General features: G+C 43.6%; 1 protein-coding gene across 4 annotated transcripts in view; it reads right to left on the bottom strand.

The window, feature by feature from the left end:
* NECTIN1 (nectin cell adhesion molecule 1) overlaps window positions 1-25461 on the bottom strand; it is a 183493-nt gene extending 158032 nt beyond the window's left edge. For all 4 annotated transcript variants that reach the window (XM_075277722.1, XM_075277724.1, XM_075277725.1 and 1 more), the window contains exon 1: window positions 24879-25461. In XM_075277722.1, coding sequence (XP_075133823.1) covers window positions 24879-24984 — 106 coding nt within the window. In that variant the 5' untranslated portion in view covers window positions 24985-25461. The remainder of the gene's footprint in view (window positions 1-24878) is intronic.
* Between the last annotated feature and the right edge of the window lie 238 nt (window positions 25462-25699).

The following is a 25699-nucleotide window of genomic DNA, read 5'->3' as shown; positions in this document are numbered from 1 at the left end:
TGCGAGCAGGATGTAATATTAATACCATACAATATACAGAATCCACAATGATGCGGATTATTAACATAAGCCATACATGTATACGGGCGCCATCAGAATTAACCCCTTCATGGCCTTGGCCGGAGAGAATACAATCGTCAATCAATATCGCTGAAACAAACTACTTTAGTCATTTGGATGCTGATGTGATGGCGGAGACGACCGCCATTGTAGATTTGAGGCATGTATGCAAAACAGCGCCATATCTGTCCATAGGTTATTTGTGGTACTGCAGCTTAGACTGATCTTAATGGAAATATAGCAGCAATACCAGACACAACCATGGGCAAAAGGGGGGCACTGCGTTGGTAGAAAGCAGCACATAAACTTGTACATGCCTATGAACGTATTGTGTGTCTACTATATACAAGAAGGGATTAAAGTTGTCGACTCACCAGTACATACGAGTCCCAAGGTGTGCACGATCACATAGATCCCGAGTCCGAGAGGGTCTGGCTTTCAGTCTGAACAATGTAATAAAGTTGATCTGCAGCGTCCACGGCTCGTTTAATAAAAATTAACTTTTAATGGTTCGTTTAAAAAAACATATCAGCAGACAAAAAAGAAAAACATACTTCACGAACAGACAAGGACAAAAAAGAAAAAATCACATGCCCATGGCAATAAAAAACGCCAACGCGTTTCGAGGCAGAGACCTCTTATTCATGGCATAGACATATGCCATGAATAAGAGGTCTCTGCCTCGAAACGCGTTGGCGTTTTTTATTGCCATGGGCATGTGATTTTTTCTTTTTTGTCCTTGTCTGTTCGTGAAGTATGTTTTTCTTTTTTGTCTGCTGATATGTTTTTTTAAACGAACCATTAAAAGTTAATTTTTATTAAACGAGCCGTGGACGCTGCAGATCAACTTTATTACATTGTTCGTATTGTGTGTCTGTCTGTACAGCATCAGGATGTGCCAATTCTGGAGCATTTTGTTGCAAAACTCTGGATGGTGCCTCTATTATTCCTCTTGGAAATGTACATACAGACAACTGGGTGCTAGTTCTCCTGGTCAATAAAGTATATCCCTGCACTAACTGGACTGATTGTAGAAACGCACCCTATAAAGGGAATGACAATGCCTAGTAGTTCATTAGATTTAGCATTTCCAGGAGGATTAAACAGAGTAACATAACAAGCCAAGGTTGTAGGTAAAAAAAAAAAAAGTTGTAGAATGATTTAATGGGGATATAAGTATTATTGAAAACAGTCATGCCAAGAGAACTGAAAGATTAGTTTTAATGTCCCTCCTTTATTCCTCTTGGAAACGCGCAAATAAATTGACAAGAGGAGCTACCATTCTCCTTATAAACAGTGTGTGCCCCTAAACATAATTGCATAGCCTGTATTAGGATAGACCCCCATTAATAAAGATTATAACAATGCCATGTCGTTGATGAACTTATACATTTCCAGTAAGAGTAACAGAGCAACAGACCAAGGCAGTATTCTAGGTCAAAAAATAAAAAAAAATGTTCTAAAATGATTTAATGTGGAATAAAAGTATTCACCAAAACAGACATATCAAGAGAGCTGACACATCCTTTTTTAATGTCCCTCTGCTGTTCCTCTTGGAAATTATTTAACTAAATGTATTACCAGCTGGTAACTGTCCAATCGGCACTGACAGTACTAGACTGTGTATGGGCACACATGGGGATGGTAATACTAAGTTGTTATATTTATTTGCAGGAGGAATAACAGAGGGACAACACAAACTTGTAATAAAAAAGAAGTTTTTTATGGAATATACAACAGACATTTCAGGAGAGCTGACGGATCCTACTTAGAACTCGCACCGGTCCAGGTTTACACAAAAGGTCAGGCTTTATACTGCCTGCGCCGTACGCGTGGCGGCGATTTGACGGAGCACAGCGACCTTTGCCCTGCTCCCCTTTCCATCAGGTGCGCTCTCTCTATGATGTATCTACATGATCCTTTATTGAACAGGGCGCACTTTATCCACGATTATGATTTCCGGGGCCTCCCGTTGTCAGTGAATCCTATTAAATCCGATAAAATCTGATGAATTAGCCTTCGCGTTACCGCGCGTTTGATGGATGGATCTGTAATTAAAGGCCATGGATTTTCTGCGGCGGATACTTCAATTTGCAACGTTTGTCAGTCGAAATCCTGAATATTTTGACCCATCAAAATTATATATTTTTTTGCAAATTACCAGGCTGTCAAAGCACCGAGGTAATGGGCGCCGTGCGAAAGTCACATCAAAGCCGCGTGGCGCTGCCCTGCAATCAGGCGGTATTGTAAATAGCATGTTCTATGCGTAATGAGAAGGTAAGGAGGAAAGTCGCCACTAATTGATAGTAGATTAGACTGTTTAGGTTTTAAAGGGGCAGTGTCGTGAATGATGAGCTATTCCGATAAGTGTTTAATTGCTGGGGGTCCCAATGTGGACTGCGTCCTGCCAAGCACTGAGTAGAAGGGGTCATGGCACCCATTACGGTGTCCTGTCCTTGACAATCAGCCGCTGATGCCTTCATTTGCAGGGGTGACGTGACCGAAAAATCTGGACTTGTATGGACTGGGGTCTGAGTATGGATCAGAACAACGAGAGTCCCCGATTGAATGGGGCAGTGGTCAAAACAAGCAAGTTGGCAGCTCATCCACTGAGTTTCTTCATCAGTCCCATAGACTATGGATGGACTGGTGATGGGGGACACAGGACCCTCGTTCTTGTGATAGGGGATACATACAGTTAGTCGGAGGCTACTTTAATTCTACATTTTTTGGATCAGTAAAAGGGGTTGTCTCAAGATTAACACTTCACATGATAGGTGATAAGTGCCAGATTGCTGGGAACCCCACCGATCATGAGATTGGGGGTCTAGTGTGCCCTACTTGAATGGGACGTTGGCCCCTTTAAAGAGGACCAAGCCTGAGAAACCGCATGACATCCATCACCTGATCAGCGCTGTCACCCTGTGTTTTGTTAATCTGAATCTGTTCAGCTATTCCACAGATATAAACCCTTATATTGATGTAAGTGCGAGTATACTAATCAGGTGGGCAGTAACACTACATGACATCCATTATCATCATCCATCAGATGATTGTCACTGTCACTGAGCATTTTGGGGTTTTATTTATCCAAATCTGTTCAGCTATTCCAAAGATATATGCCCTTATATTGATGTAAGTTAGAGTATACTAGTCAGGTGGGCAGTACTACTACATAACATCCATTATCTGATCGAAGCTGTCACTAAGCATTTTTGTGTTTTATTTATCCAAATATGTTCAGCTATTCCAAAGATATAAGCCCTTATATAGATATAAAGCACAGAAACTCCCTTATATTGATGTAAACTACACTATACTAGCCAAGTGGGCAGTAACACTACTTGCCATACAGAATATAGACCGCAACCCCAGAGGCACCACAGTGTTACCGCCCACTTGGCTAGTACACCCTAACTAAAAGGGCTTATATCTTTGGAATAACCGAACAGATTTGGATAAACAAAACACCAAAATGCTCACCTATCAGATGATGGATGTCATTGGGCTTTTCAGCTCCTCTTTGAAGGGTGTACTCTGCTATATCCATCAGTCCTCAAACTTTGAATGGAGCGGCAGTGTGTATACTTGACACCCATTCTATCCAAAAACAGAACATTGCACCTCCTGTTCTCGGGATTGCTGAGACCCCCACTGATCAGACACTTATCTACTCTATGGTTAGGATTAGGATTTTGGGTAAATCTAACGTTTTTTTGTACAGCACAGAGGTCAGCCGCACGCTCTCCATATCATTACATGACCGATAGAATATACTAGAAATGGGATATTTTTCATTCTGTCCCTTACAGATTTTTTCTAGATTTTATTTGGCGTGTTAGATCCGTGTCACGCTAGATATTAAAAGGAATCAGTCATGGCAGGACAGCTTCCTCCATCAGTCTCTGTTCCTCTGTGACTCGAGAGCTTCCTCGCCTGCTGCGACTCCGTAAATATCAGTCCTTCAATTCTCTTCTGTCAAGTATTAAAAATTCTCTTCTGTTTCCCTAAAGTGGCAACAGGAAATGATTTCTGTTCCATCTACCGGAGTCGCCGTCACCCGCCTAACCCCAGATCAGTCTCGTAGCGGAGTCGTACATCACTCGCCCCTGCATCTCCAGGGCCGTCGGATACCTCAATGTCCAAACCAGAATTTTACCCAATTTTTTTAATTTTTTTAAAAATTTTCTTATTGGGATCCAAATCTTTACAACAGAATCTGAATATTTAAATTTTTAAATTTTTTAAAGACAAAAAGTTGGGGAAAAATTCCATTAATTTTTTTTTTTACTTTTGTAACTTTACGGAATTATTTTAACTGGACAAATTTTTGACAAAATCTAATCCCCGCCCTCTCCCGGGAATAGTATATACACCTATGGAGCGGAGCGTTGCTATGATGTCTGGGGACAAAGGTCGCCATTCTTTCAGGCGAGTTCATTTCCTTTAGGATTAGAAGGTTCAAAGCAAAAATTTATTTTTATTACGGGTTTAAGGGCAGATAGGGACGGGGCTAGATAACCAAAAAGCAGTCTGTGAAGATCTGATATGACATATATTCTGCGATATGGACACATTATTATATTTATCCAGTGGTGACTAATCGTCTGGATGAGTTGGGGAGGGGGGTGATGACCTGGCAGTCAAATTTTTTCCCCAATGCTGGTGCTGGGAAGAATTTTATATTGACTATTAAAGAGGACCTTCCACCACCTCCACAAACTCCAGTCCTTAGAATAGTTGATAGTCTCCACTGATTCCAGCACAGTTGGAATTTTCTCTCTAGCTCCAACCGTTCCTGAGCAACAAGTGTATTGTGCTATTTAAGTTCTGTAATATCAGGTGGGTGGTGTTAGACAGGGGGGTGTGTGATTCAGAGGTCCAATCAGAGTCAGGGTCAAGGCTCAGAACCACACCCCTTGTCTGCTCCTGCTTGACACCGCCCTCCTGACTGTACAGAGACTAAATAGTATATCAGGCACCAAAACTAACAGCACTGATTGCTCAGGAATGGTGGGGGCTAGAGAAAAAATTCCAACTGTGCTGGAATCAGTGGAGCAAGGACTATTACTCCATATAATCAACTTGACTTGTTGTAGGTGGTGAAAGGTCCTCTTTAAGTTCTCCTAAGGAATATTGCTCATCCTTAGAAGTTCGAGCAGTCAGAATCTCTGTAACTATGGTCACGTACAATAGATAGTTGTCATCCAAGAGTAATTTTGCCCTGATCGCTGATATACGTGCATACTTGGCTTGGCAAAGCATGCATGTGTTCTGAATAAGGAGAGGGGAGTCTATCACTGCCAAACACTGCCTCCTGAGAAGAATATGCAAATCTGACTTCCATGACGTAATTAGGATGCCAGTGCCTCAAGTATGCACACCAATAGAGGGCGCTGACTGTGAATGTGCAAGTCTGTCTTCCATGATGTAATTAGGAAGACAGAGTCTCAGTCAAGCAAAACCTATAGAGGGCGCTCCTTTTAACATCATGCCGACCTTCTCAGAGGCCTTTGTTTGCAATGATGTTGGGATTATACCAGATACAGTCTCTCAGCCAAGGACAGCTGTTTCAATGTATTTGCATCTCGTCAGCTTGGCGCAGAGAAGACTGATCTGGCAGAGGTGAGAGGCTTAGACAGGGTTAAGGGGATATCGTCACTCCATAGGGAGAGACCACCATATAGGTGTGTGGAATCTTATTAAGCCATGAGCGCTCCACTGCAAAGGAATATGGGAAGAATATGCAAATCTGACTTCCAGTCATACTAATGTGTGATGGCCCCCACTCATATTAGACAGGGGCCAGTCCTACAGAAGTCAGCAGGTTTGGTTCATTCATCTAATGGGTACGGCCAGTATAACAAAAAGAGATAATATAAGGTGGACAAAATTTTGGGTGTAACGGATTTCCCTCAGTTGTAGTCGGAAGAAATTTCCTCTTGCCAAATTTTGAAAAAAATACAAACACACACAATGTGAGTAGGGGGCGCTATAAGGACCAAGTCCAGATAGACAAGCTCTGAGCACTGGAAAGACTTGAAGTAGAGCAGGAGACAGGAGACGCTCACGGAAGGTTTCCTAAATTACTCTCTTGCTTTTGTCCTTCGCTCTTCCACGAGGTCATGGCTTGCAGAAACTGGTGAACCAACTTGGCAGGCCTGGGAAGTGGTGAGATAATGTGTTTAATAGCCAAGGAAGGGGAGTGTACAGGTGAGTCAGGATGAGGTCATGCGCGGCGCACTGAGATGGCCTCCACCACATGCTTCATCCACAATAAACTAAAAGCAAAAAAAAAAAATAGTATTTTTTTTTTTGTGAGAATTTTACTAAAAAGCACTCTAACAATAAAAGCGCTCCGTGCATTAGCACATTTAATGCATCTGACTACAGCCCGGGCCGGAGGAGGAAACGCAACCATTGAAATATTTATAATAGTAGAGACCATGCAGGGTTTGTGGGTGGTAGCGACCGGTCTGTCAACCTCATGTGACCGTCTCTGATATCGAAAGCTACAGACTGATAGACTGACAGTGAAGGAAGCAGTGTACTAGCAGAGCAGAGTATTTCAGGATACAATAAAGCTCCCTAGTGCCTGACAGAGATACTAGCATTCCCCGAAGTGTCTCATCCAGGGCTGTGACATTGGCAGAGCGCCAACTCCGATTTTTCTACAGCCCAGATCCAACTCCTTCATTTATGGCTGAAGATCGAAGCTAAAGATTGAATTTGTAACAAACTATATATCTAATTATATACATAATATTAATAATTAGATAATATCATTAAAATAATTACTTTGTATAAATTCTGACTCCACGACAATTTGGAAGACAATGTCTCTTCTACGAGAACCGACACACCCCATATCAGGAAAGGAGCAGGATGGGTGGTGGCACCAGTTATGGTCAAAATGTTGGATGGAAGGATGGCACGGGCAGGACCCAAAAAGGATTTGGCAGTCCAATGGTTGGTAGCATGGATGGTCACATTGTATTGCCCAGTTCATCAGCTGAGGAACCAAGGGCAAGAAGCTCTGCCGGGTTTGGTGAATTTTCACATAAACTCTATAGTAGGACATCTCCATGGGATCCTTCATCACAGTTGGCAGCTGATGCTGAACCTCCAACTATACAAATTATCCTTATGGTCATGTATGAACCGATATCAACCCATGGTTTGGGATTTTTAGTGGTCCAAACTCATCATCTTGTCCATATGGCATCAATGCTGTTGAGATACCTCTGTAGGTATTCATCTTCCATAAGTAAACCAAACCCATCCATCGACGTAATATGTATAGTGATGCCCACACTCTTCCCTGGTGGTAGACATTGGTTCGGGGATGTCTACATGCTCAGTTCTCGGTTCTTAAAGGGAATCTGTCACTAGGAAACTCAATATCAAGCCAGTCCCAGTGCATTGTAGGGGACATTCTGCTGAGCACCATCATACCTTTAGATGTCCAGTAGATGCACCACCTCCTTGAAAAATGGAACTAAGGCTCAAGTGCAGAGGGACACGCTGTGATACCTGAAGTCTTGAAGACCTGAACCTGCCCCTCGCAGCCTCATTTCATAAAAGTATGATGGTGCTCATCATAATGCCTCATGGTGGATTTTTTTTATTTTTTAGTGTAGGTTGTGAGCCCCATATGGCGATCACAATGTACATTTTTTTTCCTATCAGTATGTCTTTGTAGAATGGGAGGAAATCCACGCAAACACGGGGAGAACATACAAACTCCTTGCAGATGTTGTTCCTGACGGGATTCAAACCCAGGACTCCAGCGCTGCAAGGCTACAGTGCTAACCACCGAGCCACCGTGTTGCCCCGCCTCATAGTTGATTTGACATTGACTTTCCCTTTAAATTGTCATCGAGTAGCTCAGCAATCCCGCACCATATCTAGTACGTAATTTTCACTCTTATTAATACTCTCTACAGAAATGCCTCCGAGCCCTCTTCCAGTATCTGCCGCAGATTCTCTAAAACCTTAATGGAATTGTATTAATTGGCTATAATTATAGAATTCTAATAATATGACTCCGTTCAGAAGCCGCCGGTCCCGTGACTACGGTCACACGTACGGGGCTGCTTATAAACCCGTAGAACATCTGAGCCTAAGAACTCCCAATTATGTCCGGATAGTATGGGCTGACTATTAGGCGGATTTATTAGAGTGTGCTCTCATGAGGCGGAAGGTAAATTATAATGTATAGATCTGTATTCTGTCTGCTATGGAGGACGTCCATTGGGCTCAGGTGCACATTGCATCAGATACCCAGTGTGTGGCGCGAATTGATAGATTCCATTTCTTCTCTTCTGCCGACTCTAATCTACCTAAATGAATCCGATGCGAGTCACCTCACGCCTCTCCGGTTTAGACACTGCCTTTCTCCTCTACGACTCCTACAAGTGGATGCCATAAACCCGCACAGCACACCCCTATGCTTTCTCACCCGTCCCTCTCGTATATATATATATATATATATATATATATATATATATATATATATATACAGTCCTATGAAAAAGTTTGGGCACCCCTATTAATCTTAATCATTTTTAGTTCTAAATATTTTGGTATTTGCAGCAGCCATTTCAGTTTGATATATCTAATAACTGATGGACACAGTAATATTTCAGGATTGAAATGAGGTTTATTGTACTAAGAGAAAATGTGCAATATGCATTAAACCAAAATTTGACCGGTGCAAAAGTATGGGCACCTCAACAGAAAAGTGACATTAATATTTAGTAGATCCTCCTTTTGCAAAGATAACAGCCTCTAGTCGCTTCCTGTAGCTTTTAATCAGTTCCTGGATAAAGGTATTTTGGACAAACAATTCAAGTTCAGTTAAGTTAGATGGTCGCCGAGCATGGACAGCCCGCTTCAAATCATCCCACAGATGTTCAATGATATTCAGGTCTGGGGACTGGGATGGCCATTCCAGAACATTGTAATTGTTCCTCTGCATGAATGCCTGAGGATTTGGAGCGGTGTTTTGGATCATTGTCTTGCTGAAATATCCATCCCCGGCGTAACTTCAACTTCGTCACTGATTCTTGAACATTATTCTCAAGAATCTGCTGATACTGAGTGGAATCCATGCGACCCTCAACTTTAACAAGATTCCCGATGCCGGCATTGGCCACACAGCCCCAAAGCATGATGGAACCTCCACCAAATTTTACAGTGGGTAGCATGTGTTTTTCTTGGAATGCTGTTTCTTTTTGGACGCCATGCATAACGCCTTTTTTTTTATAACCAAACAACTCAATTTTTGTTTCCAAAATGAAGCTGCCTTGTCCAAATGTGCTTTTTCATACCTCAGGCAACTCTATTTGTGGCGTACGTGCAGAAACGGCTTCTTTCTCATCACTCTCCCATACAGCTTCTATTTGTGCAAAGTGCGCTGTATAGTTACCGATGCACAGTGACACCATCTGCAGCAAGATGATGCTGCAGCTCTTTGGAGGTGGTCTGTGGATTGTCCTTGACTGTTCTCACCATTCTTCTTCTCTGCCTTTCTGATATTTTTCTTGGCCTGCCACTTCTGGGCTTAACAAGAACTGTCCCTGTGGTCTTCCATTTCCTTACTATGTTCCTCACAGTGGAAACTGACAGGTTAAATCTCTGAGACAACGTTTTGTATCCTTCCCCTGAACAACTATGTTGAACAATCTTTGTTTTCAGATCATGTGAGAGTTGTTTTGAGTAGCCCATGATGCCACTCTTCAGAGGAGATTCAAATAGGAGATCAACTTGCAATTGGCCACCTTAAATACCTTTTCTTATGATTGGATACATCTGGCTATGAAGTTCAAAGCTCACTGAGGTTACAAAACCAATTTTGTGCTTCAGTAAGTCAGTAAAAAGTAGTTAGGGGAATTCAAATCAATAAAATGATAAGGGTGCCCATACTTTTGCACCGGTCAAATTTTGGTTTAATGCATATTGCACATTTTCTGTTAGTACAATAAACCTCATTTCAATCCTGAAATATTACTGTGTCCATCAGTTATTAGATATATCAAACTGAAATGGCTGTTGCAAACACCAAAATATTTTGAACAAAAAATGATTAAGATTAATAGGGGTGCCCAAACTTTTTCATAGGACTGTATATATATATTAATCTCCTCTTCCACGTCTTGGCCTTACCACTTCTTTTCTTCGTCTCCAATTATCCCCACCACTCCCAAGTACGCGAGCCGTCATAGAGGCCACTCCACCGTGACAGTGATTGACCAGCCATAATCATCTATCCCGGCTAACCAAACTTCATCACCCTCCTAAGTGGTACGGCCCGGCCGTGATAGATTACCTAATTAACAATTATATTTCCAGAGGGGACGACGCTGATGACTTTCCGACGTATTAGAGGATAGAATATTATCTCTAGATGGAGCACATGACCGCAAGGACGGGAACTTATTAAGAAGATAAATGTCACACCTATAAAGTCCTTCTCATAGTTCACTGCGATGAAAATTTCCCCTTATTAAAATATTCTTTTGTCTCTTTGATGGCTTTTTTATCTTCATCACTTAAATTCCGAAAAATTATTTTCTGGCCCATTAGAAAGGTACACAATGTAAATTGTAGCAACGTGAATCTTCTTACCAATGGCTACATTTGTATCTGTCTGGTCCTCGCTGTGTCATGTGACCAGCAATAAGACTGTCCAACTGGCTAACCCCTATAGATATTTCTAAGGCTAGGGTGACACTTGTGCTGGGCTCTCCGTCATTCAGGTCTGCTGGGGGACCCGAGAGATGGAGGGCCAGACCACTAAAACACTCGCCCGGTGTCTGTTGGGTTTCCAAGGTTTTGTTGGGGTTTTTTACCGCATTTTCTGCTGCAGAATCTCCAACAGAGACCTAGCCTAATGAAGAGCTGATTGGTTACGTGACTGTCAATGAATTTTCTGCACCGGGGGTGATCATTCCTCTGGCATATTTTTTCATTGTTTGTTGGCAGCGTACAAAGGGTAATGTGCCATGGGCAAAGATTTTTTTGTCCTGCCGAAATCACCCGATGAATGTGCATATTCTCATTTGCTATTTGGCGGGCTGATTCTCACGAACGAATGCTTGTACGAGCGTTCATTCCTGATAAATTGCCCTGTCTAATAGGGACTTTAGGTCCTTTTTGGAGATGAGCAAACACTATTCGAAACAGTCGTTTCGAATAGCACGCTCCCATAGAAATGAATGGACGTAGCCGGTACGCGCGGGGGGTTAAGCGGCCGGCCGCCGGCAAAGTCTGCGTGCTGGCTGCTTCCATTCATTTCTATGGGAGCATGCTATCCCGAATTGTGTTCGCTCATCTCTGGTCCTTATATATGGACAGAAAGTCAGTTTCTATGCTTGTGCATGTTCTGATCCTCAGCTGTGTCATGTGACCAGTACAATGACCTTCCAACTGACACAGACTCCTATATGGGCTATCATAGGAATGAACAAAGAAATGGATGGTTCCAGTTGGACACATGACATAGCTAAGGACCTGGAGGGAGTGGATATACAGTCTCTGGTATAAATACATGTAAAAATAGAATAAAACAGTTTTCTGGAATACTTCTAATGGTATTTTTGGATGTCGAATTAAAATCCAATTTGTATTTTCCACACAGGAAATTTGCGCCTGAATCTCGTATTCCTGTGGTGACTCTGCATGAGGACAAGCAATCCTAATCTTTGGCACGCCACCTATTTCCACTGTTGATTTTTTTTCCATCCTGGTGCTGGAAATCTGAGTGCAAACTTTCCAATGCATTGCAACAGGGTTGCAAAATACCCATTGACAGGCAAGAGATGTGGATTTACCCCTAGTGAACAGTCCCTCGTAGTGCAACTCTCATCGTCAATGGCAGATGTCCTTGTAAGCCGAGGGCCCCGTCACATGCCAGGGCCCAGATGTAACTGCTATATCTGCTTCCACTATAATTATATCTTCACTATGTAGACTCTACACATACAGCTGAACTATAGGACACTCTTGTACGGCAGTCCCAGGGTGCACGTCTGTCTAAACACATGATGCAATAGGATAGAAAAAACTAAAAAAAAAATGGAACAGATGTTTCTTCTTTTCAATAATATAAAACGTACCCTTGTGAAAACTTCCCCATCCCTGACAGCTGCAGTATACAGATCTATGTACTTCACTTAGTAAATGAAAGCAAATATGGGAACGGCTATAAAAGTCTCTATCCCAATATAATGAGGACCAAGGCGAGGCCGTGTACGTAATGTAGTCCTGATAGTCCAATAGTCCCTGCAGTCCTTGTATTATCACCGTTGAGTACTCGCACAGCTCCACGTATACGTATTATTATGTATCCCTATATATTTTATAGACTTGGTCCTGAACATTTGATATCTAGAAGTCTTGGATTCTCCATTCCCAATCCAACAAACCATTACAATGTACAATACAGTCAAGGTGAAAGTCGTCACGTGTGTTTATACAAGGTAACTCGGTCCAGTAGTAGGTAAGCAAACCCCGGAGATAAGCGCTATCAGTCTGTAGGCCACTGCACTCAGTCATGTACTATACTGAATGTAGTGACGGCATGACCTGCACCGTCGCTTTAAGGGCATTCACCAAACTGCAAATGAACACCAAGGGTGAGCTAGAATTGTAGAATTCTCTATATGACCCCAACACAAACATCTTGTAGAAAACAAAACAAAGAGCTATATTTTTGGCTGGAGAATGACTTAATCTACTATAGATGGGGGAAGGCTCCTGCTGCAGATGCAGTAAAGTGAGGAAGAAGAGGAGATGATGGAGGGGGATCAGGGAACACAGATTTCGCTCAATATTTCTTACTTGCATTATGAGAGAAGAGATAAATGATGTGACTTCTGGAGAAGAGGAAGGCCTACCGTAAGGATGGTCATACATGATGAAGGCCAGCCACATGTGCCGATTTCAGGGAGACCGGCCGATCATCTAAATGTAATATAAGGGGTCCTTATGTTCTCAAGAGGTCTGGAAGAGGCTTTCCTTTTTAAGGCCTTGCCGATTGTGCATCTAAAGAGGTCTGGTGGACTTCTTTAGTTGACTCGTGAAAAAGGAGCAGCCATGAATATTGTGGATATACTCTATAGCCTGGAGTGTATGGATGGTGACTACGAGAGAGGGGGACGCTATTATCATAATTATTTAAGGCTATGTGGATGTTGAGCTTGTCCTAAGACCTTTCGAAGATTTGTACAACCCCAATTCACACACTAGACAGGTATTTTTTTTTCCTTCAGTAACAAATCTGTGTCCCGGAGCTCCTGGCAATGGCTTTGTAATTGCTTTGGTGTCCTTGTTTCATTTTTCATGACGCCGGCATAAAATCTATTGTCATTCCCAGTGTATGGCCCATCTACTCTCCATATATTAGGAGTATATATTTAGGAAGACTTTCTTCTTGTAGGTCTCATTGTAACGACGTAAGTCTCAGCTCCGTCTTGTGATTTCGCTTAGCCTCCAAAAATATCAGCTACAAGGATGAAAATGATTGCCACCCGTAACGGTGCCCGTTTAATAGAAATCCACAGCCCGATGAACTGGAAGAAATTGGCCGAGCCGTTCCGCATGACTGATATATTAATGGTGAAAAGGATTCCAAAACATCATCGCCTTACCCGAGCTCCAATAACAATATTCTACATGGGTGGGCGATTACTCTTAAAGTTGACTGGTTTTACTCAAACATATTGCATGTAATCAAGTGTGACCCCGAAACTTACACCCCGTTCCATGGTCTCTGTAGGGTTAGTAGAACTGGGGTCTTAGGTCCTCAGCCAAACGGGCGTGTGTTCTCAATGGAAAGAGCCATTGAAAGAGTCTCTTCTGAGATCAAAGGATCGGGCATGTTGATTATAAACATGCCCGATCCTTCTTTACCTCCGGGAAGAGTTGCGACACCTCCTTCACCTGGCGGCAAGTCTTATAAGTTCCATGGTTGTTTAGAACGAATATTTATCAATTTTTCCTCCGACCGAGGACACAAACCACAAAAACAAACATTCCGAACATACAAGAACCCCAAAACACATCGAAATATGCCAATGTAGACGAAATGTCGAAAACAGGAGATGGCCTAAGCTTCGTTGCTGTGTGCCAATAAGGAATGTTTGTGTCATGAGTATTTTTGTCTATCGCAAAGAAAAAAAACTTGAAAAAAATTTGTAAATTTTTAAGTAAAATTGAAAAAAAAACAAATGTTCAGTTTTAGGAATGTTTGTGACATCTCATGGCAGACCCTATATAGCACAAACACATGCAATGTATGGGCTCACAATGCACACGTGGCCCATGGGTCCATCAGTCTGGCCCATATATAAACCAGAGTCAAAATTAATTCAACACAACCAGACGGTGGTGACCAACTTTAGTTGCCAGTCGAGTGACGAATGACCATCGGGTGAATCCTCTAATTCGAACATCTCATCAGTTGGCCATACACATACAATTATTATCTGCAGACCTTTGGCAGATCCATCAAAATTCACCAAATTTAGCTGGGAATCTGATGTTTCTAGTGTCATACACATAAAACTATCTATAAGATGGATCTGACAATGATTTGCAGATCTCACATATGGGGACAGCAAAAGATCTAACCTACTATGACCAAAATAGTAAAGAACCTGTTTGTCCCGGTATGATTTACATCCCAGCAGATGACCACCATTTGCCTTGTATACATTCATTGTCCACCCTCACCCTCTACAAGGAGGATTATGGAAGCAACAGTAACATGTTATTATGCCGACATGTCCCACATTCACAGCAATGAGGAAGTCTTTTGTTCCTTGTCCTAGTCTCGATGTGGTGTCCAGTTGTGGAAGATTCGACATGGCCTTAGCAGTATGTATATCATTAGAGGCACGGCACGCTCACCCGCCACCCCATATAATAACACGCTGACAGTAGGTGATCTGGGGCATCCTGGTTAGAGAAAGCTCACAAACAAAATAATTGCTTTTACAAGCTCTTCTGGAGGCAAAATATTTCATGGCATTCCTGTCTGAAGAACTAGGACAAATTGCTCGCGCTACAAGGCTGATGGATTTTACAGGTGTCTGCCACTTGGCTGAATTTTCCACCTAGTAGACTTGTATCGATTGCAAGAAGAAACAGCGATGGCTTCCTATAAAGTTTGTGCTTGTTCGAGAAGAAAACGGTTGTTAAAGAGTACAGACATATTGGGTATGAGGCCGGTGTATTCACGAGCACTTACCCTGAAGTTTCTTGGGAAAGTGATTGACAGGACATGGCTACTTGTCTACTGACAAACCCCCTTCACCTGTATGTTGGAACATCAGGAACCTCTTTGTATATGGCATGAGGAGTGGGGTGGAATTCTGGATTTTAAACGGGATACATATACCGGTATATATATATAAGTATACAAGGATGTTTGACCAAATAAGCATTAGAGGAGATGGATACAAGGAGTCTTGAGGGTGAACATATTGAACTCCAACATGCCTGATCCTTCACATCTGCATTATGGTTTTTGGTCATAACCTTCCACCAGGTTTGTTCCATGATGGGCACCCAATGGACCCTGACGACTTATAGAGACCCTTTTGGTTTCCATCAGGGAATACCGCATGCATTGCTACGTTTCTGTCCAATGAAATGGATCCACCAAGGCCTAGCCTAGTGTTTTTATGACCTGGATCCATCTACACAATCCCAATCCCACCATGCTATATAACATTTGACCACTGTAACTCATATCAGTTGTGGTAGTCGGACAAGGTTTTAGAAATGTTTTTGTATCTTGGTATTACTTTTATGTATTTTCCTAGTCTGGGGTCTTGGGTGGTCCTATGAAATAAGGAGGCACATGGCTAGAACGCGTCACGCACTGGTTATATAGGATTTTGTGTTCCATGTATATCATTTCTGAAACACTTCACTAGGATTTGCCATAACTTTAGAGGTCTCAAATTTGGGACCTCAACTATCCAGAGAATGAAGGGGCCACAGTGCTACATCCCCTATACTGCGACACTTCCGACCACCTGGGTGGGCAAGGCGCTGCAGTATAGCCCTATTGTAGTGAATGGGATCACACTGGAATCAGTCCTAAATCAGTGTCGTGGACCCTTATTCTTAGGATTGATGGTGGTCCTAAAGGTCACTTCGTCACAGACCCATCACCCTCTGACTAGTCTAATAATCCCTACAATATCCACAAAACCCTGCAGCGATATCAGACCTGTGCTCAGAGTTATATAACTAATACAGTCCTCCTAAATTTTTGGATTTCTGGTCTTGTTTACAGAGATCGGGCCAAAAATGATGCAACCGTTGCAAAATCTCTCCCATCTGTATGGGGTGGATGATGGGTCAGGCCAGGAAACAAGTCTAAGAGTATACTGTAGGATTAGAAGCAGAGCTCTGGTGCGGGGCTCAATATACCAAGTCACCCCCAAATACAGGAAAATTCCTTTAATCCGGCATCCATACAATTTTATAGGGGCTGGAATATAAACTATTCTGGATTCTGGATTATTGAGCAGGCGTCGAAAAATATGTAAGACCTCCGGGGGAAATACCGAGATGAGATCCTAGCACAAGCAAACCAAACAAGTTAACACAACTCGGAGGGTTGTCTAAGGGGAGGAATGTCTCGCTCGCTCGTCTCTAATCAAATTTTTATATTTCAATTCTGTTTGTTTTTGGGGATTATTGGATACAGATTAAAGAGAACCCATCACTCCATGAATTTTAGGGCATCCTTTCTTATACCTGTGTTATATGTATGTATAAATTGACAACCGATTGTGGTTGGGGGTGTGTCTCTATATTCTCTTAGTGCTGATTGGACAGAGACACGCCCCCAACTGCTAACACCCACTGCTCAATTTCACTGCAGTGCCACCGCAGGACAAATATAGCATTACACAAATTCTCAATGGTTCTTTGTGTAATCTATAGGCCAATCTGTGCTCTAGACATTAAATAGACAGTGCCCCAGATCCCCCCCGCCCCCATTAAGTTCTAAATCAGACAACCCCTTTAAGGTTGTATATAATGGCAGAGCTCCTCTTTTCAGGACTGCAGCGAGGTGGATAATGTTACCTATACGTGTCGTATACACGGTGTAAGTGTTTTTTATGAGAATTTTCTCTTCTGGTGTAGGTCGTATTTTAGGTTCGCGAGTCTTTCATCAACATGAGCGATGTAATTGCTCGCCGCACATGAGCCGGTTGTGCTGATACCAGCAGAATCATTGTTAAACGCTTATTGAAAATCTTCGAGGCTATTCCATCCCAAGAATATTTTACGGCTAAACCTCCTTATAGAAAAAAAAAGACACAATACCAAATATACAAGAGATTCGGCCTTTGTTGGATTAACTCCAGAGAGTCACCCGTCAGGTTATTCCCTGGCGCCGTGCCACGGGCTTGTATCCCTGTGTATTGTGCACCGGATAATAAACCTGTATATCTGTGCCTTCATGCTATATACCTGCCACTGCCGAGGACTATCTGTACACCCACACTGGCCATTTATGGGACAGATGACCTATTTTTGTATATTCTCCATACATTTCTTTTAAAGAGGTTCGATCACGAATAACATTCAGTCCCAATTGTTGGTGGCTTAACCTCTTCCGATTATGGGGCTTCCAAATGTCTCATGTAACTGGAGCAATGGCGTCCATTCTTGGCCATGTCCTTCACTTCTATGGGAAGGATGGAAGTCCCATAGAAGTGAGTGGAGTATAGGCGTTGGCCATGGATGACATGCTGGAGCCCCAATTTTTTGATCAGAAACTTATCCCCTCTCCTGTCTTTTAACCCCTTTAGAACTGCATTTTGTGATACCTCGCTTAGATAGAGGGGGTTTCTGATAAGGGGCTGATCACTGATGGTGCTAGTGCTGGGAACCTGACTAGTGGGCACCAATGTGCTCTTTATATATGGGGTGGCATTAGAGCACGTGTCCTGTGGCTCCGACTGACTCATATAGCCAAGCACTGTCTCCACCAGTACTCTATTTGGCAGGCCCCCATTTATGGCACCCCACTGCAATGAAACACCAAATGGATAGGTATTGATCTCGAGACAGTCTCTTGGATATGGGGCTACAAAATAACCTCTAAAACAACATACAACACTCTCAGCTCTGCTACATGTAATAGCTGTGTGAATAGCGTTCATTATAGCGTATAGCCGATATCCTCGCACACTCTAATCCCCAGCATGAACGCCCTGCATCTCAGACTCCATCTGTCTAATCCAGGCATTTGTGTCACCCCTTGGTTTGTCTGTGTGTCCCTGCGTGCCATTGTTGTGTCTGCCTCTGACTGCAGGCTGTTTTTTCTCTTTCCCGCACCTGGACACAATGCAAGATGCAGTGAGCTTGCAGTTTGTCTCTTTACAGTCCTCCTATTGTGCGGCTCTCCGTATTACTTTGCATGTCAGGGTATATTAGTGACGTGTGACCTGATCTATTAGTCTGGAGGTTGCACAGTACATTGCTGATGTGCGGGGGAAAATCGATGGAGTTTAGATCATGAGCTCACCACTTCTTGTCCACATGTATCTAAGAATTGGACTTAATGTTTCACCCCATCTCCCTATACACCAGACATGTCGGCCAGTGGCATATGTACCCATGAACACAAGGATCAGGCAACTGATGCCCAACATATCACACTCGGTTCACACTAGCATTGGCCTTTCCCTTGTTCTGATCCATTGGGATGGATAGGCCAACCCCCACAACAACCACGGTCACCTATGGAGTCCAATGGACCCCATTAACTATATTAGGATCTGGCGCTTTAGGACACACACTGCAACAGAGTCTCCAACGCAGATGTGAATGTGTCCTATGTTAGCTGACCCTGAAGATTTCCGGGGGTTTGGTTGGCCATCGAATACGTAAAAGGGTCCTCTCGACTATCCTGGAAGGGTCACATACCCGTTAGATGAGGGGCTAAATCTGGTTCACCAGCGTACATCTAATTCTAGGTTCACACTAGTGTTCGACCCTCTCTGTCTCAGATTCCTCTTAAAATTGGCCGAGAGAAAAGTCCTGCAAGTCTATGGGGTCCGCGGGTGTCTGTGTGTAACTACTTTTTAGGGTTTCTGTCTTTCGTGTACCCAAAAGGCGGAAACCCAAACGCTAGTGAGAACCTAGCGTAATGTGTATGGGCTGCTTATGACTCTCCATATTGAATAGGTTTGTCATGCCGCATAGGTTTTTGGACAATAATATGGACATTGGACTATATTAAGATGGCCGGACACCTTGAGTGTCACCGGCTCACCATTTCTTGTGTATGGAAGACTTCTGAATTTCCTTGAAAGGTAGAAGTCAGGAGAAAGAAGGATCAGGTAGTCGAATTTCAACATGCCTGATCTTTCTATTTTCAGATGAGACAACTCACCGGTAGAGGAGTCTTATTGCCCCCCAGCCATTCAGTATACAGGCAGTGCTAAAAATGCAAAGTATCAATAGAAATATATTAGGAAAACCTGGTTTCCAGAAACAGCGCCATACCTGTCCATGGGTTATGTCTGGTATTGCAGCTCAGGAACATTGAATTAAATGAAACAGAGTTTCAATACCACACACAACCTTGGAGACAGGTATGGCGCTGTTCATGCTATAAAGCTGCCATGTTATTTCTAATCATGAACAACCCCTTTGAGTTTGGCCAACTTGAATGAATGACAGCAGACTACTGCGAATCTCCACCAATTGCTAGTGCTGGTAAAATGTTGTGCCCTTTTTTTTGATGGTAGATTTTTGGAGGCCACATTGTTATACTAAAGTATTATATGGACTATATGTAACAGCAAATGCCTGCAAGAGCTAAAGGGGCATGGGTTATTCCTAGCCACTAAGGCTGGGGTCATAGAGATTGGTCCTGGACCAACCACATATTTATGGAATAGCCTGGTGATATGCCTTTAAGCTCTTAAAGGGAGTGTCCTCAGAACCGAGCCCTGCAGATTGATAGGTTAGGGTCATTTGAATCAAATAGTGTTTCCCGTTGTGAATCGCTGCCTCCATTGCAATATGCAAATTAGCCTTTGAAGTATCGAGAGTGTTGCGGTTTACGTCTTTGGAGCAATGGCAACACCCTTATTGCTCCAAAGACCTCATTGGTATCTTGAAAACAGCGATATCTTGGCAATGGAGGCAGCAATTCACAAGGGGGAGACGCTGTTTGATTCAGGTGACCCTGACCTATTTATTGATATGCTGGGGTCTGGTGGCTTCCTTTGAAAGGGAACCGATCATATTGTATATGGAATATGTTACAGAGTAGGAGGAGCTGAGCAGATCGATATATATACATATATATATGTATATATATATATGGTTTTATTGCTCTTTCCATGTCTAGGAGTCCTGCTCCTAAGTGAGTGACAACCCTTTCCTATGACCCTATGACTATTGACATCAGTCACAGATTAGCTCCGCCCACTGGACTCCATAGTACAGACAGAGAAAATGACTAAACTACAAGTTATACTGAACCTTTTCCCACTATGTTATATATCAATCTGCTCAGCTCCTCCTGCTCTATAACATACTGCTAGCATATAGAATATACAATGGAACACGTTCCCTTTAAGTGAGAAAATCTCCTTTAATACCACATTACCAACAGTGCATGGTCTAGTCACAGCAGTAGCAAAGAAGCACAAATATTAAAAACCACCATGACTGCAGCACATGTACATACACATGTGTATATTGCACAGAAGCCTACGACATCCACGTGATGGACTCTGCAGGCGACATAGGATAGTATACATGTATACAGCGTCTGTCGGCTTGTTTTGTGCTTCAGCCTAGACACTGGGTCGCAGCAGAGAACTGTAGTAGAGATGCAGAGCCGCCGTGTCTTCTGCCAGGGAGAAGTACAGACACAGAGATGTGTTGTTCGGCTTGTCAGGGGAATAAGATGAGGGAGTTTACCAACCATTACTGACTGGAGGAGTCTGTCATGACAACTGCAGAGGCGGTGTATCCGGGCCACCTCTGGGGCCTGGGCCAATCCACCCATGCATTTGAGAGATTTCGTGTTATGAGACGTCTTATGCATTCGATATATTTTATATTATGTGTCGCTTTATGATGTAGCAGTGCTGAGTTTGTTATCATCAGATGGTTAAATCTAATGCAATAACTTGGAGACTTGTATATCCTGACACAGTCAGCACTGCTACATCTCTAGTTGATGTCGCATCCTAGACTTTTAAGGAGAAGATGACCAGTATACCTAATATATGGTAAAACGGGGTATCTAGCCTGGATATGGGGGTGGTGTTCTCCTCGCTTTTGCAGATATAAGGCATATTTGCAAATACTATCTTTCATGTCCCCTAGAGGTCACTCTGGCTACTACAGCGACCCTCCGCACTATGCAAATACCCCAGAGCTTTGCTGACCTTTGTGTCCTGCTGTGCTGCCTAACAATGCACCGGCCATGTAATAATGACATGATTGCTGCTCTACGCCGCCACCTGTAGAGGCTGATCAACATACCGGCGCGGTGGGATCACCGGCCAATCAGGGGAGAATCATTAATAGGATTTATGGTGATGATAAGAGCCCTGGATTTATTTCTAGCCATTGAGGATATCGCCTTTAACCCTTTATGCGCCACAGCGTCATTCACTTCCTGATATAGCCTTCATTCCAATGAGAAACTTCACCACAAGGATCTCATAGGATGTGATGAATTATGTGCAGAGGACCGGTCATTGTCTGACTGCTAATGATTCAGCAGCCCCGGTGTACGAAGAGTTAAACTGCCAGCCAATGTTCATGGTGTGACTAGGGCTCGTAATAGTCAGATTATCGGGTTATGTCACTTTACATCCTCGGTCCACGTCACTTGACTTGTATTCGTGGTCACTTATAGAAAGAATCCTGAATATTACAGCTCAATTCTGATACAAGTAGATGCAAAGCGTGGCGCAAGTCTCCATTCATACAGCTGCAAGGCTTTCTAGTAATATAGGGCAGAAAGTACAATGTAGAGTACATAGAGTATACAGCACTGGGTGCAGCATCCCTGTAGTCATCTGCTTACTAGTGTCTGGTCACCATGAACGGACATGTCTATAGCTCTGTTCTCCAATATGTAAGGATCTAGTGGTGAGGATCGGATGATCCCTTCTAAAGCTGGCCATACACTTTACATAGCCGCATTCAGCTGACCACTATGCCATACCACCCCATTATACACATGCATGCTCAGATCAGTCAACAGCAGTTCCCTTTGATCTCCCTATACACTTGCATGCTCAGTTTAACTGACAGCTCTTTCTCTTGACCTCCTCATACTCATGTGCACTCAGTTGAGCCGATAGCTATTGCTCTAGACCCCTGTAAGCACATGCATGCTCAGTTCAGTTGACAGATATTCATTCTACCTTCCTATACACATGCAAACTGGATTTGTCCATCAGCTTTTCCATGCAACCCCACCCCCCAAAAACATACATGTTTGGTTTGGGTAACAGCTATCTCATATGACACCCCAATGCAGACTTGAGTCAACCAAAAGCTATTCCTCCTGAATCCCCTATACATATGCATGCCCTGTTTACTGACTATTCCTCCTGACTCCCTTATACACATGCATGCCCTGTTTACTGACTATTCCTCCTGACCCCTATACACATGCATGCCATGTTTGCTGACTATTCCTCCTGACCCCTATACACATGCATGCCCTGTTTTTCTGACATCCCGTTGAAATCTGCCCACATCTCTGCCACTAAACCCCCCAAACTCATGCACATTTGGTTTGTCAACAGCTACTCCTCCCAATCCCCCCATACACATGCACTCCCTGTCTGTCTACCATCTATTCCTCCTGATCCCCCACACACATGCACTCCCTGTCTGTCTACCATTCATTCCTCCCAATCTTCCCATACACATGCACTCCCTGTCTGTCTACCATCTATTCCTCCTGATCCCCCATACACATGCACTCCCTGTCTGTCTACCATTCATTCCTCCCAATCTTCCCATACACATGCACTCCCTGTCTGTCTACCATCTATTCCTCCTGATCCCCCATACACATGCATGCTAAGCTCGGACAGTAGTTTATCCCTATTAAGAACAAAAGAATTTGTCACATCGAAACCCAACAGCCCGATCCTTCTTTCCCTTGGTGTCTGCCACATGAGAACGTCAGGACATATCCATGGACACAAGATGGTCGAATGGAGGTGCCAAAATAATTGTTATGTCTCTTCTATTCTACCTACATCCAGGGACCCGGGCGCTATCTGTAACCAGCCCACCCACTTCGGTAGACCTCCATATTAATAGGACAGGAAATAGAGAAGGTTATCTGATCTCCCCCAAAAGTCACAATTGATAAATTTAATGGTAATGAATTCAGATCCCATAGAAATACACTGAATGACACAAGTCCATTGTACAGAAAGGCAAGTCTGACTAGAGCTTTAGCCATGTCTGGTGTGTCATTGTTCCCTTCCATACTCTGCACCTTGCCTCCATCTCTCTAGTATACGTCTCTAGATCTCCATAGTCACACAGGCAGTTTTTGGAATGCAGGAATGGATACAAAAGAGAGAAAGTATCAATCTTTCTTTGATATTTTTCCTTCTTTTTGGATCTACTGGAACAACAGTGAACAGACAACCTACGACCAGACGACCGTCTCCTCTCCACCGTGCCAGGCTTCAGACTGGCAGAGAATTGAGACAATTGCCTCTTAAAGAGTCAATGGTGAAAAGGATTTTGACAGCGTCTTTGGTCTGTAGTCACAAACTTTACAGGGGCGGAACTAGTTTGCATCTGAGGAGCCCAAACTGCGTAATGCACACCCTACATCTGAATCCCATCTTCTGCATGATCACCCTGCTAACATTAATTCGATCTCCTGCCCCCATGTCAAAAAGGAGCGAACCCCTGGGCAGTACTCCCCCCTATGTTGATGTTATTGTGGCAGGGGGAGGGAGGATTCATTCTCCATATTGGCTGGCATAGATGTCTATTGTACCCTCCCTCCCCCAATAGGGGTCACATCACATAGAGATTCAATTTTGCCTCTAGTTTGATTTTCCAGCCCAGGGAACAGCACAATCCTGTTCTGCGGAGTTACCCAGCGGTTCTAGCGCAGTAGCAGGCACTCTCCATACTAACATAAAAGTTACGTGTTATGGTCACTGACAAGTGTCAGCTATCATCATGTAGGTCTAGTTCACGATGACACATGACATAAGGTGGATGTGGTATGTTGCCCTCCTGCACCAAGCCAACCTGTTGATCCTACAAAAATAAACATCAGGAATTAAGTGGCCAACAAGTGTGACCGCCTGTCCCTAGAGATGGCACGAGGACTGAAACCAGGATGCCAATTATTCAATGACGCAAAATCGAGCCAGTGTCTTGTCTGCTCATGCCCTTTGAGGTGGCCGCTGGCATATGATCCTATTCTAAATGATGGATTGATCCCGGCCATGACTTTTTAGGGTGTATTCTTCAGTATGGGGTGCTATAGTATGAACATAACCCAGTGCTGTAGTGGCGGCTCTATCTGCATGACTCACATCCCAAGAGTCCACCTAGACTCTCTTTCCTCCTTTGTATGGCACAGGAGTCTGTTTCAGTACCGGTAGACTAGACTCTTACGTATCATTCATTCTAGTTCTCTTCTCCATAGGATGAAGTGGTGTCTCCTTCCTCCATCCCAATAAAGCATCCCATTCCCCCCCCGCACGCCCGGGAACAGACTTCATTAGACGATTACCGCAAATGAAAGTTTGTCTCACCTTGGAAGACCGAAGCGACGATGAAGCCGACTGTCAGCGGCCACCACAAGCAGCCACAGCAGCAGGATCCCTTCCGATCTGGAGCCATAATCCACCGGATAAGCATCAAATCCACGGATCTAAAGCAGGAGCAACTTAGAGACACTCTCCACCCTCTTATCCTCTTCCAGGGACATGTAACAGCAATGCAGAATGGTAAAATTCCCTTTGCATGTGCGAGATCCTTTTTCGGCAGCCCTAGCTAACTAGTGGGACAAGGGAGAAGGCATCCACACATCCCCCTTCTTCTCCACCCCGGGGAGACAGCTTACCATACACAGCAATTTCCCCAGCTTCCTGCACCCCCAAGAGCTTTCCCCCCTCTAAAACAAATGTTTTTCAGCTTTTTTCGCTCATGCTGTCCATGAGTGGGAGCCTTGGGGTCTTGGTGCTGCAGTGATGTCTCTTCAGTCCTGCAGAGCACTTGCCTTGTGCAGAGCCCGGTTCCTTGGACACTTTGCACTTTGTGTGTCTCTAGCTGAGTCCCTTGCTCCAGCCTGCCTGCCTGCCTGCCTGCCTGCCTTCCCCTGTGTGACTCTTGCAGTTCTCCCTCCCTCCCCCTCTCTGTATGATGTCAGTGATTGGAAAGCAGGAGGGCTGGGCTTGGGAGCCAATCTCTCACAGCTTTTAACACTTTATTTTACTGTCCATGTAGGAAAATGCACACAGTGTCGCCCATCCCTCTGGCAATGAGCTTTGTTTCACCAGGGCTGAGGATTTCCATGCCCCCTCCGCTGTCACTCACCTTTATAGGAGACAGTGGTGGACTTCTATAGGGACCA

This window comes from Leptodactylus fuscus, chromosome 6, assembly GCF_031893055.1.
Source record: "Leptodactylus fuscus isolate aLepFus1 chromosome 6, aLepFus1.hap2, whole genome shotgun sequence".
Taxonomy (NCBI): domain Eukaryota; kingdom Metazoa; phylum Chordata; class Amphibia; order Anura; family Leptodactylidae; genus Leptodactylus; species Leptodactylus fuscus.
This window is presented reverse-complemented; position numbering and strand designations above follow the sequence as displayed.